The sequence below is a fragment of the Molothrus aeneus genome, chromosome 6, assembly GCF_037042795.1.
Source record: "Molothrus aeneus isolate 106 chromosome 6, BPBGC_Maene_1.0, whole genome shotgun sequence".
Classification (NCBI taxonomy): domain Eukaryota; kingdom Metazoa; phylum Chordata; class Aves; order Passeriformes; family Icteridae; genus Molothrus; species Molothrus aeneus.
Genome location: NC_089651.1, coordinates 29,261,311 through 29,282,973, shown reverse-complemented (window position 1 = coordinate 29,282,973; position 21,663 = coordinate 29,261,311). Strand labels below are relative to the sequence as shown.

General features: G+C 41.8%; 1 protein-coding gene and 1 long non-coding RNA gene across 2 annotated transcripts in view; one reads left to right on the top strand and one right to left on the bottom strand.

The window, feature by feature from the left end:
* DCAF5 (DDB1 and CUL4 associated factor 5) overlaps positions 1-13,663 on the bottom strand; it is a 67,250-nt gene extending 53,587 nt beyond the window's left edge. The window contains exons 1-2 of the mRNA XM_066552430.1: positions 13,450-13,663; positions 3,857-4,000 (exon numbers count right to left, since the gene is read on the bottom strand). Coding sequence (XP_066408527.1) covers positions 3,857-4,000; positions 13,450-13,663 — 358 coding nt within the window. The remainder of the gene's footprint in view (positions 1-3,856; positions 4,001-13,449) is intronic.
* On the top strand, positions 13,474-15,810 carry LOC136558127 (uncharacterized). The gene is made up of 3 exons (XR_010783837.1): positions 13,474-13,574; positions 13,775-14,138; positions 14,796-15,810. It is a non-coding gene; the product is annotated as an uncharacterized lncRNA (long non-coding RNA).
* Positions 15,811-21,663: the final 5,853 nt, after the last annotated feature.

The following is a 21,663-nucleotide window of genomic DNA, read 5'->3' as shown; positions in this document are numbered from 1 at the left end:
TCAAAATACATCTTTCTTCCTGCTCAAAGGATGCTCCATAAAAAGATTGTGAAAAGTGAAAAGGGATGTCATAAATGAAATGCATATGGCTCCCCGATCAAATATTGCCAGATAACACTGCCAGCACTCAGGGTTTTGCAACCATTGAGAAGGCATGAACGTGGCAGGCAATGTAATTTTTTCTGTAACAAAACAAAAAACCAAAACCAAGTAACAAAAACCAAACCAAGTAACCAGACAATCATATCACTTTGATCACACCAATTGAATACAATGGAAACTAACCACATGTGCACAGGCTAAGAGGGTCACAGCCACCAGGTAATTCCAATAGCTCATGCAGAGTTTTTCAAGCTATAACAACAGATATTTTTTTTAATCTATGTGCTGAATATTTCATTACCTAAATTTGGCACCTCCTCTTTAGAAATATTTAAGGACACACACACTTTTATATTTAATTCAGAAAAAAAAAAAAACATGACCAGAAAGCAAAGTCATATTTTTATGCTCTGTATATCTTTGTAGTTGCGAAGCTTTCCTAATGCACACTAAAGAAAGAGGTTCAGAAGGAGCAAGATTTCATGTTATGAACATTCTTAAATGTTCAATGGACTCAATTTTCATTTGTCCCATACATATTTCGGTTGTATTCCGTCTCAACAGAGAAATATGAGAAAGTTTCTCTTTGACAAGTGAGGTATGAGATTTTCTACAACCATTTCCTCTTTGCCCAGGCTCCTAGTAAAATCGTGCCAGCCTTAGATTACTGCAGTAGCTCATCTTTTCCAAGGTACAATAAACAAGTCATTTAAGTGCAAGTGTCCTTTGGTCATTAATTGTATTTAGAACTGCCCATTATATATTATTACACACTGTTTATCCCTAGTAAAACTACTCTAGTGCCTACATATTTCACCAGCGAAAAACACAGCTCAGTTTCTCCAATGACAAAACTTCCTCCAGCAGACACTCTTCAGTCTCCACCCAGTATGAACAAAAGAATCATTCCAGTTGTTTGGTTTCAGGCATCCAGTCATCATGGGATCAAATTCCCTTCCATCACAAGCTCCAAAATGGGAAAGAAAGAATGAGAGTGGAATAACCATTATTTTCCTCTGTTCTGTGTGTGGGAGGAGAAAGTGGTGACAAAAATCTAACAACAAACTGGACGCTTCTGGTAAGGATTCATCCCTGCAGAAAACACCACTGCTGTTCAACCCAGAGGGGGATTCCCACTTACACTGTTTTTACTTTAACACTGGAGAATTCATTCTTTATTGAGACTAACTGGGTCATAATTGTGTACACAACTGTGTCATTTATAATCTCTCTTGTTTTGATAACTGCAGTTAAAACAATCAGAAAGACAGGAAGAATCTGCCATTCCCTTCAGTTAAACTTGTAAGAGTGAAATACCACAGAGCACATACAGAGGAGCACAGTTAAGGTGGCCTAAAGCCCGTATCTATCATATAAGCACTAAAAAAACAAATTCAATTTCCTGTAGGTTAATTTCAGCTTTTCATATACCTAACATTAAGTGCAAATAAAAAAAAAAGTCCATGCAGTTTACTAGGAAGGGATCTTGCATTTCAAATGTTGCTATACTCTCATTGTGTGTGGACAGAGAAGGGCAAAAAAATTCTCCAGAGATGAGAACTTTTTTGGGACAGTTTTTTCCTCCAGAGATTACATGCAAAATATTGTCCACTCACTTCCTGCCTTCCATTTTTGTAATGGCTACATGGGGTGCTTGCTCCTTCAAAGCAAAGAGCTCTGAAATTCCTTGGATACAATCCAATTTGTACTGAAGTGGAAAATCCCTTCTCCTCTATTATCAAGAGTTGCTTTAGAGAAAGGTCATCAGATCCTCAGTCATTAATCATTGGCAGTCATTTATTTACAGAATAAATTGAGTTCCATGTGACTTGTGCTAGTTTACATATGCCAATTTTTAATTTTGGGGATTTTTAAGTATTATTTTTTAAGTATTCCAACTTCTATGATTTAAATACAACTCCAAACTCAGGTGACTGTGTGACAATCAGTAGATCTTAGAACCCACAATTCTTTTAGACTTTTTAAGAATCTCCCAGAACATCGAGAGAATAAATATAGATAGCCCCATTTTACCAGCAGACATAAAACAGATGGTACATCTAAGCCATGCAGCAAAATGACTCTTTGCAAGGGATCCAAGAGTCAGACTCTTAGCCCTTGCAGATGAGCTCACTGAATCTTGATGGAGGAACTGAAAGAGTTCCTGACTCCTCCAATGGAAATAATTTCTGGCAGAGGCACGGTGTTTTTATGCAAACTGGAGGATGAAAAAGATATGAGAACGGCCAGTTTCTCTGTGCATCAGCTGTCACAGCTCATCTAACCTGGCATCTTAGCAAAAATCCACCATAATCAATTATATAAATCTTTAACTGCAGGTGTTAACTTCAGTAACAAGGTACAATCACGACACTCTTCTGCCTTTCCTGTGAAAACAGCAGCCTCTGACAGCAAAGCCCAATGGACAGAGGGCTGAGTTGGACATGAAAAAATACCACTCCAGCTGGTCAAGCAAGATTTGGCACTCTTCATTCCTTGAATATTCATGTAAGGTTCCATTTGTCTGAATTCAAACTAAAGTAAGAGACTCTGGCCCAGAATTCCCTGGAATCACTTGTGCAGAATTATTCATTTGAAGACAGCATGTACTGCTATTTTTCTCATAAAACAAACACAAGACCGCAGAATAAGAAGATAGGCATCGCTATTTGAGAGTCTAGGGGTTTATTCCACCTGAGAAGTATAACTGAATAATTTCATCCCTGAAATTTGACACCAGCTTAAGCTTTGTCATGTCTTTTTCTAAGGGATATTATAATTTTAACACAACATTGAGAAGCTTCCACCATTCACATGCACTCAGAATCAATCTCTAGCATTGATTTACAGTTCACAAATATTAGGTCAAAAAGGTAATGAAAGGCTTTGACCCAGGAGTCTCATAGTACCCAAAGTAAGTCTAGCTGTATGTTAATGGACATACTGACAAAAGATGCAAATTCTCACCTATTCTGTGACCATGTTAGATCATGGAAATGAAGTACAGCAGAAAATGGCACTCAACTGCATTGACACTTTTGTGCCTTTTTCTTCTCAATTCAATTTTCCTGCCTATCACAACACTTTAAAAATCAAGTGGTGAAATGGATCTAAATTACAGAAATTATTTCCCCAGAACAAGTATATGTCCACTTCCCTTACCTAAGTTTTCAGACCGAATTATATTTTCTATTAAAAAGTAGATTTATATTAAAAAGAAATGAGAACATCAAGGGTTATCAGAGCCCAATGTGCCAACAGCTCTAAAAGGCAGAGGCTTACCAGTAAGAACTGAAACAGGGTCTAAGAAAATATCAGCCACCAATAGATGGCAATAGTCCTTCATGAGCCATCTAAGGGTGCATTGAAATCAGACATCAGCAGAAAAGATTTTCAAGCATCAGGCTTGAGTGCCAGAGAGAATGCAGGGTCTGCTCTAAGTACAGTTAAGAGGGAGTAACAAAGACAATGTTTTCCACAGTCTTTAGCACAAGTAGAGGAAGACTGGACCCAGGATTCTGATGATGGTTCAAGACAGGATGAGCTTACATCAGGGTTTGAAAAAACACATGACAAAATTGAAAATGTTCTGCTAGCTAAAGGATTCCCTGTTCCCAAAAAAATTACAATTGCTGATTAAGAACACCTTCCAGATCTCATGTGGGGCAAGATCTCACTCATTCCCTCATGGCATCTACTCCAAGGCATTCAGAATACATATTCATGTGAAATCGGGGTGCTCTTCCTTCCTTACCTCCAGAGAACACTTTAGTATTGCCACTGTTAAAAGCTAGGCAGAAGATGTTAGAGTGATGCTCCCCTTTCAGCTGAACTGGTTTGACTCTTGAGTGGATGGCTTCTTCCATATGCCAAAGTAAGACTCGGCGGTCATCCCCTCCTGGAAGAAATAAAGGAAATGTACATTACTGCCTGAGCCATGTGTAAATTGATTATAGACAAATTATTTAACTCTGCAGCTATTCATAGAAAGCTTTGCTAACACCTTAATTAGCATAAAAAATATATGCCTTCTTGGATATATAGGCACACATTTACATTAAGATGTCATGCAGTCAGGTATTCAATTAAAATTAATGACAACAGAGCAATCAGCAGGAAAAGTTTGAATTAAACAGTTGCCATTCTGCCAACACATAGTGACAACCTATAGCAACCTGGAAACTCAGAAACTTACTGCTATGTAAAATTCCATGGCAAGCTGTAGATGAATTACATGCCAAATCCACATATGCTTCTACACCAACTCCTTGTTGCCAGCATTGCTTATGTTATTCACAAAACATGAACTTTTTCTCCCTTTCACTGACAACTATATATCCTCCAGCAGTCTTTGCAAACCTTTCATAGCATAGGTTGGCTCAGGACTGATAAAAGATAAAAAAAATTACTGAAGCATTCAGAAGTCTTCAGCACACACAGTTACACCAGTTTTCTGACCTGTAAAGGTTAAGACAGATATTTCTGAGGTGAAATCCTGACAAAGAGAGTACCTGGAAAGGAAGTTCAAATCTCTTGCTTTACATCTTGCTGTACTCCTAATTGTTTGCCTACATGCAGTTTCAGTTCAGAGCTCTAAGTGCTTCCTTCTCTGTATGGCAAACAGTTATATATAAAATAACTATCAGACTGTTTGTGCTTCAACTGCATTAAGTTATTATTTATTAGTAAAAGAAAAAAAATCAAGATACTATTGTACTGGTCAGCATTCTCAGCAGCAATTTTGAATACATGCAAAATCTGAATAAGGTTTCTCCAAGTCAGACTCAAAATATTTTTTGTATCTGTTTTTTATAACAAATGAAAGAGAATGGCATCAGAATTGAAAAGTGACACCAGAAACATGCTGATTACAGTTAAAACATTTTACTTATTCTTTGCACAAGCAAAAGCCTAAACTCAGAGCCTTTTGAGCTGCTATCCAGAGGACAAAGGCATCAAAAAGAAAGAAAAAAAAAACCAAACCAAAATTACTTGGCCTGCTGTTTACTTACAAAACAAGTAAATGCATAAATAGATTTCATTACTACTGTTAATCAGGTTTCTTAGAATTTTCACATCATATGTTGCTATTAAGAAATTTTCCTGTGGAACTGAGTTATGTCAAACATCCTACAAGTAAACAGTCTCTCAGCCTTTGAGTCTCCTAACAGATTTTATGACACTTTGATAGACAGTACAGCAGCATGTTATGATTACCCATGCTCCATGAAATCGTGCATTCCTCCTCCTGATTTTGTACTTCACACATCAAACAAGAGTACATGATACAAAGATTTGTGGTGCATTTGATAGCTACTAAGAACGAGTCAAATTTGATGGATCCAAAAATCTCACAGTAATTTATGGTCAACTAAACGTTGGAAACTTATATTCCTTTCTGTCTAGAAATAGGAGAGAAAGTTGTATTTGCACTCTAGTGATTGCAGATGAGCTTATAATAAGGAGACATAGAAATACATGAGTGTTGAAACATATGACCACAGTATTTGAGTTAAGATCAAGAAATAACTGTCACACTGAACGTAACTACTTCCCAAAGCTGCCCACCATCACATCATATTGTTATCACTACCTGAAAAAATATTTAAGCAACATTTACCACAGGTGAACGCCAACATTGCTTCTATCAGACTTCATTTATTGCCTTCTATAAAAGACATTTCAGGGCAAAACATAGTAACATATTGTTGTTATTTGTTACTATAGCAAACTAATTTGCAAAACCACGGCAGAAAGTCTATGCATCTTCCTACCTAACAGCATAGCCATCTTGGTGTCTCACTTTAACAGAAAACTCATAATCATTTCCACCAACCACTGTCCAGATAAAAATAAAATAATTAAGATATCTATATAAAACAAGCATTACTGTGGTTCCCAGCACACATACAGCATGGTAGGTGTAGGATAATTTGCAACCTGTGCAGAAAAAGTGTTTGATAGTGTGAAAAGTTGCCACTACCAACTATTTTATAAGTCCTATACCTTAGTACGTGTTTGCCTTGGAAACTACTTTTCCTATTGAATACAAATGTCTCCCTCTACCAAACATCTAGATTTCCATGAAACTTTGGTGGTGGCACATTCCATATCTTAGGAGCTTTTAAATGCTCTCCACACTCATGCAGTGCTGTCCCTCCTCCATCTATGTATTCTCTACGTATTGTCTTTGGGAACTTCTACATCTGCTCACTGCTCAGTTTTATTCCTCTCATATTCCACTGAGACATAAAAGTTTAACAAAATAATAACATTACTGTGTTGAAAGTGTGTTCCCTTCTAATTCCAATTTAGCTATTCTAGAAATACTTCTGACTCAAGGCCAGTTCCACCAGAAAGAAAAAGTTACCCAATGTGTTGGGCCACAGAGGATTTGTGGCAAACAAGACACTTCAGCAATCCCTACAGCCTCACACAAGAGAACAATCTGTGTTAAGTCACTGACAAACAATACCTAAGAAAAGGCAAGTCTCAAGTGACAGAAACCAGCAAATGCAATCTCCATCACCCAAACCTGACTCTTACCATAAGAGGGAAGAAAGGAGGGAGGTGTACATGTATGGGCAGGTATACAGGGAGAAAGTAAAGAAAATGTGAATATATAGTTTTTATGCTCTGTAGAAAGGAACTATGATTCATCAGACACAAACTACATACATATTATGCAACATAAGTTACAAGTCTGAGAATTATAGGAAACTTCAAGTCTGTAGCATTTGTTCTGTGCAGTAGATTGGCAAATGCTGGTTAATTAAAGTGCCCTCAATTTATGGTGAATTTATTGTGCATGTACATCAACTCTACAACTGAAGTGGAAGCCACATTCTTAAAATAATATAGAGCATAGACAATGATCATATCTGGAACACCTGGATATATGGCTTCATGTTCAAATACCTTAGCAAGGCTCCACATGTAGATTTTCTGGAAATTGAAGATCCACAGAGAATTTGTAATTTTTCAGTCCATTGTGCGAGAAACAGTAAGTTCAACATCTATAATGTGGAAATAGCTTCACTTTCGCCTTATTTGTAGCTTCTGTTTGGGACTGTATGACTGACAATGGTTTTAGGACTGTATGACTGACAATTTGAAAAGTAAAAGTTTGTGTGACCCAGCTAAGAACTACACAATGCCATTGTACAGTTATTTTACAGAAAGGAACCACATTTAAAAGTATTTAATTAGTCAAGTACTTCAGTGCTCATTACAGGAGCAGGGTCAAACCTGTAGAAACTTTCAAAACCAGAGACACAGTAAGAGAAATCTACTCGTTTTAGACCTAGAATAGTTTGAAGGGGAATGGAGCATACCCTTGCCAAAGGTAAATCTAGTCCAAACAGTATCTGCATGGCTCATGAAACACACTTGAGCTCCTGTGTGCCAACAGAAGCACTTCAAAATCATACCAGTCAGTACTGAAAAACTGCAGGTTTTAATTGCATTAACCTTGCTGATTGAGGACAAAGCTCAAGACCACAACACCCCTTTATCTCCTATATACCAGGTCCACTTGCTAAAAGAACCTTCATGGCAAGTGGGCAATACTTCTAAACCATAACATAAAAGATTAGTCTTACTGCTTGTAAGACTAATTCAGAAGTTGCATGAACCACAGAAAACAGGACTGGACAGTATTTCAAGAAGCTGATCACTTAGTTGGCCTTAGCCAAAGGCAAAAGGCCAGGCTCTGTCAGAATTAGTCCCAGAAGAAAAGTCTATTTTGCTCTTAGAAAAACACTGCTGAGGTAGATTCCATACCTTCCTCAGGCAGCCTTTTTCAGTTTTTCATTATCCCTGCCATTAGGCAGATTAGCCTATTATAATACCAAGCCTAAGGAGGCAGTTTGACATTACATATAATCCCACTCCCCCTTGCCATGTGCTCCTGCTACTTTCCCCTCCATCAGATTCAGCGGCCATTCACGCACAGGGTAAACTAAAGAAGCTGACCTGACAGAAAAGCAGCAGACAGACAAACAACCTCTCCCTACCTATTCTGTCCCCCTGATCAGATGCTTCCATCATACCAGTTTCAGGCTTTAAATTACGAAAGTGCCACAGTGCAAACAATGAAGAGGAGAAATAAGTGAATGAGTTACAGGATGAAGAGAAAGTGCAAGATCAAACAGCATCCTAAAATCTTTCTTCCTACAATTTGAGACCATTTCTTCATCCTATTCCCACTAGACAAAAAAAAGAGTTTACAACTTCACATATTAATAATTAAAACCACTTTTATGCAGCTCAGGACTTGCATTTCTACTCAGCTGTTCTTTCTGCAGACTAAATGGACCCCTTTCTTTCACCATTTCATTTTTCTGGGCCTCTGATCATTATTCATGCCCTCTTCTGAATTTTCTCAGTCTGGGCAAATCTTTCTCAAAGTACAGTGCCCAAAACTGAGCACAGCACTCCATTTAAGGCCCCAACAGCACCACAGCAGGTTTACTTCACATGCTTTGTCATGTCTGATCATATTTATGTTGTGATATTTATACATTTGGATCCTTTTCTACATGACTATGGGCTAGTCTCCATGGTGTATTTGTAGAGTCAACCATTTTTATTCACGTGCTTTAGGTTGCACTTGTCCCTCTCAAAACACATGACATTTTTTCCCCATGTAATGTATCTTAATTAACTTGAATTTCAACTCCTATCTCCTGAAATTATTGCTGCCTGATCCTATCTTTCATGAGAAATTTTATAATTCCTCAGACATTAATTAAAACATGATGTAGTAACTGAACCTAATATCCCTCCTCACACAGAATTCTGTTTCATACAAACAAAGATCAGAGCATTCCTCCTTAAAACATACTTGATACACAATCTCCTTATTCAGAAGTAAAACTCCACAACTTTTGCTAAAGTCACCTCATTCCCATTTTAGGCTCATGTTCCTTCAGATTTATGTAAAAACTAAATGACAGATGCATTGCCAATACTTTCTAGCACCCTCAGAAATTTAGGATCTTAGAGCAGCTATTAACTTTTGCATTATCTGGTAGGAGGAAAAAAAAAAGCCAAAAGAAAATTACAGTACTTCCCAGAAGTTATCTTGAACATGCAGTTTAAAGTATGAAAAAAAAAAAAAAGTGGGAGGCTCTGATAAAGATACTCATGTTTATAAAAGATAGCAGGCATGAAAAATGACAGTCAGATAAACAAACAGGAAAACATATCCACCAAACCTAAGGATGGAAGACTATTACACAGACCAAGTAAAGCTGAGTTTTAAGAAGTCAAATTGCAGGAGATGCTTGGCAAATGTGTGGTACTGTGCATACCACTGCACAGTAATTTTAATTTCCATGCATGTACAGTCACACGTTTCTCAAGCTGTTAAAAACACTATCTAGTATCTAAAGTGTTGCAAAGACACGTTTTACCCAATAGAATCATTCAACTCCATCCAGAAGCAAGTTTTAACCAATTTCAACCCACTTTGACATTTTTTGTATGTTAAGCTTTCTTCTTCCCCTGTGTCATTCTACAGGTAGTTTTTTTATGCTTGTCACACTACATCTTCTCCTGTGTGTCTACCTTCTTTCAATTATTTCAATTATTAAAAATTCTTGTCCTTATGTCAGTCCCTTCTTCTAGCACCCCTGTTCCAAAACATTAATCTCTGCCCCTCCTCCCCTCTATAAAGTGACACTGTTGAGGTGTCACACAGGCACAGAAAGAACCTCTAGACTGGCCTCCAATTCAATCTGTGGACCTCAAATTTTTACTTTGAAACATGGTTAAGAACAAAAATAAATACTATTAAACATGTACTTTCCAATACAAGATTTAAAGAAGTTAAGATACTAAAAAGTTTCAAACATGCTTTTGGAGGGCCTGCTGAGGCTTGTCCACACCAAAGTTCTCTCAATAATCCTAACAGGAAAATTATCTGTAACTGCAATAACAAACCCTGTTTAAGCAGTTTGAATTGTTTACTGAAACAGTAATCATTAGCCTTACAGACTTGCTTCTGGGAGACACATTAAAAAAACAAAGAAAAAAACCCAAACAAGTGGGACACCTACCCAAGGAAAGTATTCCAGCTGAGTGATGAGAACAGCACTAACTTGGATGCAGGCTAGTATTTCAATGGCATTGGTATAGCCACTATGAATGCACAGTACCAGTTGTACTTCAAACAGCTCTAACAAGGTTTATGTTGTTAACTAGTCAATCAGCCAAAGGAGACTCTCTAGGTTCAGAATATACATATTACTTAAGATTGAACAACTGAAAAGACTGCTTGCACTCTCCCTTTTCATGCACTCCAATATAGCTGTTGACTCTCTCAGCTGCAATACATACGGTTAGAAGCATCCAACAGCTCATCCTTACTTCTCTATGCTGACTATTTGGAGGGATGAGAGACCCTCATGCCACCAATTCTAAGGCTTTATCTGTATATGGAAGTCTTTAGAAGGAAGTATTCTACAAAACTTCAGAGTAGAGGTTGCTTACACCCTTCCTTTCCTCATCACTTTTCTTCCTGCTGTTGCTATTTCTCAGAGCTTCAGGATCAAGTATGGAGGAGTGCTTTGAGTATAATTTTAATGAAGCTTAGTCTTATAATGGTGTCCAATTTAACAGAGTATCCAGAAATATTTTGCCTTTTAATTTCTTGTTATTGACTGAAGCACAAAGCACCTGCATGCTGTTGCTATGGCCCATAAAGCATTCTAGATATTATGGTCATCATGGATCGCATGAAGCTTTTAAAAAAGAAAGTTAGCATAATTAGAGCTCTTCATTTTCTCAGGGCATCAGTACAAGGTCAGATTTAAGGTCATCTGTTCTTGGTTGTCCCAAAGTTGTGCACTGCTAGCACATGTAATCTTTTTTTTTTTTTTTTTTTAGGAGGGTAGAACTCCAGCACCATGTAAATACTACATATGGAGGAAAACCTTACCCTCTTTGAACATCCTGAAGTTCTATGAAAAGCTAGGAAATAGAAAACTGAACATTGCTTGAAAGCCTTCCTTTTACATACACTTTTAAGATATCCACTAGATGTGAACTCTGCCTTCATTCTTTCACTGCAACTACCTTGATTCAGGCAATTTGAACAAAATTAATTCTTAAAAGTCCATTTCAGCCCTGAACTGTTTATGCTTATGCCTAAAGAATGGATGTCAATATAGGTAAGTGCATTGATAATATGGCAAGACCTAAAGTACATCCTGAGGCCTTCTTGAGCAAGAAGAACAGAAAATACTAGTGGTGTTTCCATCACTTATTATGGAAAATAATTAAAAAAAAAAAAAAAGCAAACACACTTGAGCTCTCTGTAGCACTTAATAAGTAAAAATATATCACTCTGCTTTCTACTGAAGAAGGACCAGTACAAACCAGTATAACAACTGGGACAATCGGGAACTTTAGAATGGGTGAATCAGCATTCCCTTTCCAATACACACTCATGTTTATATATATATGTGTGTATGTATGTATGTATACACACATATATTCACAAGCTAAATGGATGCATATCTCAGAAGCAGCATGTGCATAAAGATAAAAGAATCCCTAACAGTAACACTAAGATCCTTCATGGACACTCAGAAATCACTGGAAATATGCTTGAAGTTTCTTCAGGTAAGAATGTTAAATTTAGGAAGGTTTCAGTGTATCAGCTTCCACTCCATGTTTATACAGGGTTTCTATTCTGCCCTTGCTTAAAAGTAACCAGTCACAAAAACTTTTTATTGAATGCTCTTTGAAGTCATTACTGATACCATTGTGTGATACACTTCACCTCTGCCCAGACACCACGGTAAGGCAGTACTGCTCAGCCATGCCCCCATCACATTCCTCAGTAGCCCTGTCGCTGCTCACAAGGTAGACAGGCAAAACCGAGGCCCTCGGTTAATAACCAGGTCAGCAACCCCCTGGCAAGCGAGACCACTCTCCACAGAGCTGCCAAGGACCTCTGCGATTCCCCCGAGGGCAGCTGCCCCACACGACGGGGAACGGGCCTTTCCCGCTGCTGCCCGGCCCCTGTGGGCAGCCCCAGCCGCGGGAGAGCAGGGCAGGGGAGGCCGCTCCCTGCAGCCCGCTGTCCCCGGGGGCGAGGGGCGGCCGGGACACAACGCCCCCCGACCGCGGCCTGCAATGGACACCGCGCTCGGCGGCCCTGCCCTGCCCTGCCCGGGGGGGCGCGATACGAGCGGTCCCTCCGGGGCCGGCAGCTCCCTCCCCGCCGCTCGATGGTCTCTGTCCCCTCGCAGAGTAGCGCGGGGTCCGAGGGCTTGGCGGGAGAAGAGCGCCGCGACCCCTGAGCGGCCGAGCCCCCGGGGCGCCGCGGGCGGGATCGGCCCGCGATTCCCCGGCCTGTCGCTAAGAGCCGCCCGAGGAGACCGCGGCCTGCAGCGCCCGGCCAGGCCCCGGCCTCAAGTTGCCTCCTTCCCCTGCCGCCCCTCGGAGCCCGGAGGCGGGGAAGCAGGAAGAGGCACCTGCACCAAGCGCTGCTGGGGTGGGGGGAGGCGGTCAGCCGGCCGCCGAGCCCCGCAGCCTCTCCCTGGCTAGGGGTGCAGAGCTTTTCCCCGTCCTCGGTGTCGCAGCTGATGTCAAGCCCTCGCCTCCCTCCTACCTGACAGCATCCCCCACCCCTATGGCTCCCTCAGCCCCGGGCAGGCAACAGAGGGGACCTTAAGCCAAAAACCATCACCACAAATATATCCCCCTCTTTCACAAACGCGCCCTGCAAGGAGAGGGAGGAGGAACAAAACAAAACCCGACTCCCCTCCCCCAAAACAAGATGGGGTGGGGGTGGCCCCAAAGTGACCAGTCCCTCGATTAAACCGATCCTGTTCCCGCCCGATGCCGAGTGGTACTGCAGCCCCCCCGGCCAAACTCGGGGCCGCCGCCCGCCCCCGGCAGCGATTGCTGACCCCCGGCCCGGGGCACGGCGTTGACAAATGTCACTCTGTGCCCACAATGAGCGCCGCGGGGATGCTTCTTCTCCCCGTCGTCATCCCCCCAAAATAAGAAAATCCTCTTTTAAGAGGAAAGACACGCGAGCCATCAAATAAAGGGGCACCCCTAGCTCCCACCCCCAGTGCCCGGGAAACACTCTCGTAAAAACTTTGACCAGGGCTCCCCCCCCGATAATAGTAGAATTTAAAACCTGTCAACCATTTTAGATCCCTACTTGAGAAAACATCATTCCCGGGCACCGGTGGATTTGGCAAACGGCTCTGAGCAGCGCTGCCGCGGCTTCCCTCCCCCGGGCCGCAGGGGAGGCGGCCGGGGAGGAAGATGCTTCCTGGGGAGGGGGTGGCGGGAGGGGGCGAGGGACGAGAGCGTTCGCTTTACCTGAGACCAGCCACTGGCCTCCATTGTTGGAGAATTCAATGGCATTGACACAGCCGAAGTGGCCCAGGAGGTCCTTCTTGTAGAGGTTCCTGCAGCCCCGCAGGCGTCTTCGCTGGAAGTCGTGGGTGAGCAGGGGGTCCCCCTCCAAGCCCCGCTGGGACAGGAACCCCACCACCGACCGCATGCTGCCCCCCCGGCTGCCTCTCCTCCTCATGCTGCCGCCTGCGCCGCTCCCCGCCGCTCCTTCCCCCGCCGCCCCTTCCCCCGCCGCCGCCTCCCCTCCCCCGCTTCCCCCCTTGTTATGGTTATGATGATTTTTCTTTAGCCAGCCATGGCAGAGAGGTGTTAGACACTCCGCCGCTTCCTGATCCCGCTGGCTCCTCCCCGCTTCCCTCAGCAGCTGATCCTCAGCTGCAGCCCGCGCCTCCCGGCCCGGCTCTAGCGTGGCGCCGCCGCCGGTTAACTCGCTGCTGGAGCGGCGCGGGGGACAGAAACCCTCGCCCCTGCGGGGGGACGGTAACGTTCGCCACTCCGGGGACGGACGGACACGTTCGCCACTCCAAGGACCTCCTGGGGCAAGGACACATTCACTGCTGCGGGAACTTCCAGGGGGCCGAACACACTCGCCGCTCCGGGGACCTTTTTGGGGAAGGACCTGTTCGCCACTCGGAGGAGCTGCGGGGGAACGGGTACGCCCGTCTCTCGGAGGAGCCGCGGGAGGACGCGTCCCGCCGCCGCTCGGCCGGCCCGGCTGAGTGCCCCGTGCCGGCTGCAGCCCCGCGGCCGGCGCGGAGGTGGCGGCGGGCGGGCGGGCAGGCAGGTGCTCCCGCGGAGCGGGGAATGGAAGGGAGCGCTCCGGAGCCACGGCCGGCCCGCCTGGGGGCAACGGGCGGGCAACGCACCGGAGGGAGGATGAGGGGAAAAACAGCTCAAGTGCGGGGGCAGTTTGCAGTGGGGCTTGTCCTCTGTAAATGCTGAGTGATTTCGACGGGAATTCAAAGCATTATGGCTTTAGAATTTAGTTTGAAGGGTTTTTTGTTGTTGTTGTGGTTGTTTTCTCTATGATAGTTATTATGGGTTTCATAGCTTGCTTTCTGCTGCTCCTTCCCGAGCAACACTGAAAACAGGAGGGCTGCCCCATCACAAGTGAGTCAGTAGACCTTCCTGCAGCCCTTGGAAGACTGCTCGAAGTACAGATAAATTTTCTTCTCTTACCCTGCAGTGTCAACTAACCCCTAAAACGCAGCTGGACTAACCAGGTGGAAGTGACCTGTGTCATCCTTCACTGTTTAACAATACCCCAACCTTTACCTTACTGGAATAAGAATATCTTTTCTCTTTCACAGGACCCTGTACTTCTCAGGTAACATCTGATACCATGTCAGGCAACAGGAGTGTCATTCAAAGGGTGATGTCCCTGAGGTGCTGCACAGACCCCCAGTCCCACCTTGCAGCTGACTGCATGCTGCCTGTGCACAAAATGAGCAGCTTGGAACTTTCAGGTCTGTATTTCCCCATGGCTCCAGTACCTTGGGAAGATACAGTTTTCAGAAGCTGAGAGGAATTAGCCTAACCATCCTGGCCATCTTTGTGTAGCACTGCATCTGCTGGGAATTAAGAGTCTTGAAACTTTAAAATAAGCAATGGGGAAAACCCGCCCTGACATAAACTGTGATGTGGCAAGATGACTGAGTACTCTTAGACTGCTGCCATATTCTGGTGACAGCTTTTCCATAGAAATAGAAATTATTTCATTATAAAAAGTCAGTTAAGTGCTTTGGGTTTCTTCTTGGTTAAGATTATAGAAAGAGCATCAAATCCTGCATAGACCAAGCTTTTTATTTGACAACACTATTGCCCTTATTTTAACACATAACAAAAGTAAATAAAAAACTTTCTCTTCTAATTGGGAGTAAAAAAAGAATGTAAGAAGTTACATTAACAGTGTTAACATTAACAATTAACAATGCTTCACAACTGAAGTGAAAACAAAGCAGTTAATCTCTTCTAATCTGAACTATACATAAGGATGTTTTCTAGTTACAGTTGTTGATGGCCAACTACTGCCATGTAGCATGTCTATCCTACCCTCAATATAGAGAGGCAAAGACACTGTCCATCATGGTTTGTGTTTATTACCTTAGCTTCAGACATTGCTATAAAATCATATATCTTTGTTGCTTGCATGCCATGATATTCTGCACCATTACAATTATATCAGAAACTGTTGCTCACTCAGCAAGATTTCACTTTTTGCCCTTTCCTAAAGTATTGTTCAGGTTGAATATCTTTGAGTACCTTTGGTTTCTGTACTGAAAGAAATATGCAATATAATAAAATCTCCAGTGCTTTTTCTCCACATTCTGGATTCAGTCTCTCGGAAAGCTTTGTTTTGTTGGGGTTTTTCTGCTTGTTTGTTTTTGTGGTGTTTTTTAAATCACATTTCTAAGCAGTCAGAATTTAAAAGAAAAATTATAGCAGACTGTCAATCTGTTCTGCTCAATGACATGGCCATATAGGTTAAAAAACTGTACTGATAAGCATTCTTTTCACTCTCTTGATTCCTTTCTTTGAATTAATTTTGAATATAACACCTAAGGAAGTTACCATGGCCTATACAGGGTGATATCTTCCTTGGAAAATGACTGGTGTCTATGTTAATAAAGCTAGAGTGCTGTTATCTCTCCAAAGCACATAGACTGTTGTCCTGAGTCATACTGAAGTAGCATCAATGAAGCATCTTTGTCTCCTTTAACAGGAACATTCTGCAGCTTGCAATGGAATCAATGTACTGACAGGAGTTAGTCAAACAGATCAAACTTCATCGAGTTGCTGTTCTGGGGGACATGTTACCATGGGGGTGCTGTACTGAGACTGGTTGTCACAGACCAAATTGGATTGAGCCTGGCCAGACTCAAAGGGCACAGGAAGCCAGAGTCTGTCTGTATACCCTGCTTGAGCTGCTTAATTCTGTAGCATGCTCATAGTCTCCTCCATGTCTCAAAAACAGCATGAAATCAAGCACAACAAATGTTTTGCCTGGAATTTCAACAAGTAGGCAACAGAGTGGAGGAGTCACCTGGAAAGGAAATGGGAGATAATGAACAGGAGGGTGATTTGTAGATGCCCTTGGAAATGAAGGTAAGTAAGTAATGTTTGATGCAATACAGAACAGGGAACTAGGAGAATCCTTAAAATAGAAAAGTGATGTGGTTAATGATTTATGTAAAAAATCTTGGGTTGCAGTTTCAGAGTTGTTAATTCTAAGGTTGTGCAGAGCTCAGTCTCTCAGAAGTACTAAATTGATCTGTATGAGGTATGGCCATGGTGTCACCTTACACTCACATTAGCTTCTGTCCATGCTACAGATTTTTTGTCCTGCCTCTGGAAGGACTGACAATAACTGATTGGTGTTTACTGTCTACTGGTACAAAGTTATCCCTTCAACATTTTTCTGAACAAATTTGAATTAGGAGAATCAGTTAAATTGCATTAGTTGTTTCCATTTGATGGCTGGGGTGTATTTGATCATTAATAGGAGGCCTACGGTCAGCTTTGCTCTGTTGTCAGCCTGTGGCATTTCCACTGGTCAATGGCTGTTGTATTAGGAGCTGTGTTGGTTAATACTGAAGGGAGAGGTATTAGGGCAGTCTTTGTATATCAATAAGAGAACAAGGGTCTTAGCTGCAAGGATGTTTTGGAGGGCTGTTTTGGAGCTGCCAAAGTGGTATATACCCTGGGTTGTAGGATCTACAAAGACATTTCAGTCAGACCTGACAGTTGACAAATAAGCTTGAGTGGCAGGTAAACTGGTGATGCTATCCACGGACACTCACAAAGAAGATAATAAGAGGGCTTTCAGGGAATAGTTCTAGCTCTGCTGAGCTCTAATTTCCTGCTAGTCATTCACAGAAGAGAGAAGATTCTGTTTTGAGTTTGGACAGGGGGAGGTATCTCATCTGAAATACAAATAAATTAATATCTCTCTGCAGATGATTTATGGATCTGCTCCTTTCCTCAGAGCTAACTCAGAGATAATGTAGGAGGGTAACAGAAGACCAAGGATTTAAGTGAAGCATGATTGATTGTGTCAGGCGAGAAAGGATGATATTTAAATACTCTTTTTGGGGTTCTGTTGAACCTTTGATTTGCTTTGGTTAATCCAGAGTGGAAACTGAGAAGTTTGGACACTGATAGTTGGATGTCTATGGAGTGAGTCAGAGAGAATGAATGCATGACTAGGAAAGTGAAGCTGAGTCAAGGCTTTTATTCATTTGTTTATTTATACCAATATTTTTTATTTTTGAGGGGCAATAGAAAGAAAGGGTAAACCAAGAAGACTACATCATATTTTAGCCACATCATTTGTTTTTTAATAATTTTGGTTTTGTAATTTATTCCCTCTAGTAAGAATTTGGTGGCTTCTGGGCTTTTCTCCCTTTGCTTACGTTAATACACCAGAAAGGTAGGAAAAACTAGGACTTTTTTCTCAAATGTCTCCCCTTGGGGCTTGCCATTCTGCTATGTAGGTTTAACATGCAGCTAAGCCAATCTAATGATTTGTGGCCACTTAAAGGTGGCTTTATTTTTCTGTGGCTCTGTGTTCTGTCCCTTTCTTTGTGCTGATGCTGCTACTTACTGGACCTGCTTGTCTGCCATGTGTTTATTTGGCTCATGGAAGCGTCCCAATGAGTGCCAAAATCAGCACAAACTAGTCTGGAGTGCCCAGCTGGGAGATGAGTTTTGGAGATGGGGGATGTCATATTCTTAGCTGCCATAAACAGTGAGGCTGATTCAGTGTGCCTTCTGGACTGAACTACTGGGGTAAGCTCTTCAAGAAATGGAATTGTGAAATTAATCTCTCTTTCTATATAAGCAATGAAAAGAGTTGGCAATTAAGGAAGAAATACATTGATGATGATGATTGATGTTAATACAACTCATCCTCATGGGATTATCTGACATTTTACACCTCTGAGTTTTTTTCAGATTCTTTGCAAAACCTGCAAACTCTGTCAGATCCCTTCAGTGAGCTACCACTGACTCATCTTTTGGCTAAAGACGTAGTTTCACTGAGATCTGGCTGTATGATGGGTTAGTACAAGGAATTTAAACCAGAAGAAAACCCAGTTTTTTGCTGTGCTAGCTTTCTGCTCACTTAATTCCTTGAATCAAGCAGGCACCAGTATTTGCAGAATTGAGGCTGGAGAAGAATGCTGACAGAGAGAAGGGGGAAGCAGAACTGCCTTTTGAACAGAAGCTAAACCTTCTATCCACCTGGTTGCAGTATGAGACTCCATCTTTAGGATGGGGCTTCACAGTTGATTGAAACTGCTCTCATTCTGACTTCTTGAGGAAAGAAACCCTACTGCTTTCCTGGTATCAACCCTGTTAAAACAAACCCTGCTCAAAATGGCTTGTTTGCATATATAGTCATGGTGTTACCAGCATCGACAGAAGGAAGATAAATCACATTAGAAGTTGAAATGGGAGTTTGGCTTTTTTCTGTAGCTTGGGATGGGGCCCCAAAGAGAGTGTTATTAATGATCTAGTGGGGACTACATGCAGCTCTCTGCTTATTGTCTGCTACCAGCAATTTAAGTCTTCACTGGAGCCTCTCTCCTTTGATATTCCACGATCATTGATTTTCCTTTGAACACTGAGTCATTTACCCTAGTTTTCTCCCTCCTAAAGGATGAGCTAATGTCATTATAAAAATAATTCTTTTTTCTGTGATCAGCAGAACAAGTGAAGCCTGGTTTCCTATGGATTTGTCCTGATGTGGTACTGCTGTGTGGATTCTCATACGTATACTAAGCAGCGTCTGCACATGCTTACCATTTTATCAGTGACAGCTTTTTTAGGACCTTTTTCATCCATTTGGCTTTACATTTCACTTGTTACCTTTGTACAAATTTAGATGGAATTTAGCAATGGTTTAAACATGCTTTTTTGGCAAGGAAAGTGGGGGAAGTAATGGGACCGAGAGGCAGAAACACCAACATAGAGTAATTTCATAACCCTTCTTTCCTTAGGAAATCAGGCTAAAAATTAGTGTTTTGACAGAGACCTCACATCAGGCTACAGACACAGAAAAGTAAATGTTGCTGTTTACCATACAAAGGCTTCCCTTTACGTGCTGTAACAGATTTCTTATAAGTAAGGCTAAGCCAGCAGTTGGTGTTTACTCACTTGGTTATCTTGTCATCTTCAGCAACGTCCCTATCAGGTTTTGGGAACTTTTGGTTTGTTTGGTTTTGGTTTGGCTTTTTTGGTTTGTTTGGTGGGTTTTTTTGTCGTTGTTGTTTTGTTGGTTTTTTGGGGTTTTTTGGTTTGGTTTTTTTGTTTGTTTGTTTGTTTGTTTGGGTTTTTTGTTTTTGTTTGGTTTGGTTTTGGGTGTTTTTTGGTTGGTTGGTTTGTTGATTTTTTGGGTTTTGGTTTGATTTTGGTTTGGTTTTTTGCCAGAGTGCATTCATGCATCAGTTGCTTTTACTTATTTTTAATTTAATCTTTATACTTGAATAAATGGCTATGTAGATTTAAGACAAGGTGTTAAAGAGACTTATGGCTTACAGGACTCTGCAATGTCAGTGATGCCATGAAAAATAAAGGCTTTAAATGCAACCAGGGATACATTCCTCTTACTTGGAGAAAAGCTAGCATCTTCTCTCTGAGGTTTTCACTTTGTAATAAAATAGAAATTATTTTATAGAAATATTATTTCTTTTATATAAAATAAATATTGGGGTATTTTATTTTTTTCTATTGTAACTTTACGCTTCTATTACTTTAGAAATGAAAAGAAACAATTTATTTGCAGATTTGTTCAGTATTTTGTGCTTATCTTGAGCTCTGACAGAGTTGTCTTAAGGATGCCTTGCCTACCCCACAGTAGGGCAGTTGGATCCCGGAGCCCAGCTGCATCATCTTGGTTCTCTTTCCAATCACTTGGGCCTTGAAATGTCTGTTGTGCCCCCAGGTGTCACCTTTTGTCCTTGAACTAGTTTACAGATGGATCAGTTCCATGATTTTCTGACCCTCTCATTACAGATATGTGGGTGCTGGAGCAAGGGAGCAGGGAGTGAGCAGTCAGTCACAGGTACAACAGGAAACATGGGACTATCCATCCAAGTGGCAATCCGGGTTTATGCTAGATTCCAATGACCATGCAAAACAAAGCACTATACCTTAAGGGATATGTGTGAAGGGAAGAGAGAGGGAGATAAACTGGCAAAACATGTCCATCTGACTGTGGGAACTCAGGTACTGCCAGACCCCTCCAGCTTTCTCTCCTGAGCATACACATGATGCACCTTTCTTCTGAGCACAAGTCATGTGAGCAACTTCAGAGTCGTGCTGGCTCCTGCATGGTGACCTGAAGTTCAGCTGGTCAGCTGTGCATGGTGCATTGGAGCACAGGGATGGATGGAGAAGCTGGGGCCAGGGTGTGACTGAAAGGGAGATGCAGACCTTCCCTCTAGAGGAGAATGAAGGAGAGAGAAGGTGTGAGTTACTGCAGTGAGATTGCAATGCTTCGTAACTCAGTGAATTAATACGAAAATGGATCCATGTCTTGTCACTGTAGAGCAAGACTGAGAGGCTTTGCAGAAACACTTATGTTTTTGTATTTGTACATTTGAACTTTGAGTTTGTACATTTGTACATGTTGTATTTGTACATTCAAAATACAGATGCAAGTCAATGGAAAACAAAACTCTGATCCTACCCCAGCACCAGTGAGACCTGATACAGCCACACCATGCTGGCATAGATCAGGTCATTAGAACAAGTAGCTGCTTAACCTTTATTAGCCTTGATATCTTATTCCTGATAAGGAGAGGCCCTTATTTGCTCAGAAAAGTGTTCTGAAAATCACCTGTTTTCCTTGTGAGCTATCAGGATGTCTGAGTACCTCATTCCTGAGTTAAGAAAAAAAAGAAGGGGGGAAATAAAGATGAGTTACAGACTGAGAAAAATACTGCTTCAATAGAAGATTTTTGCCAGTGCCAACCATTAGCCACTTTGTTGCACTCTTTGGACAACAGGTCTGCTAAATACCAAATCTCTGCTTGGGAGATCCTCCTACTGTGATGACTACAAGTGGCAAAGTTAAAACAAAACAGAGTTTGATGCCGTTAAATTGATTTAGCACAGTATTTTCTGTGGGTTCAGTCTCTACTTCAAATAGATGCAGCTCGGTGGCACAAAATCTGG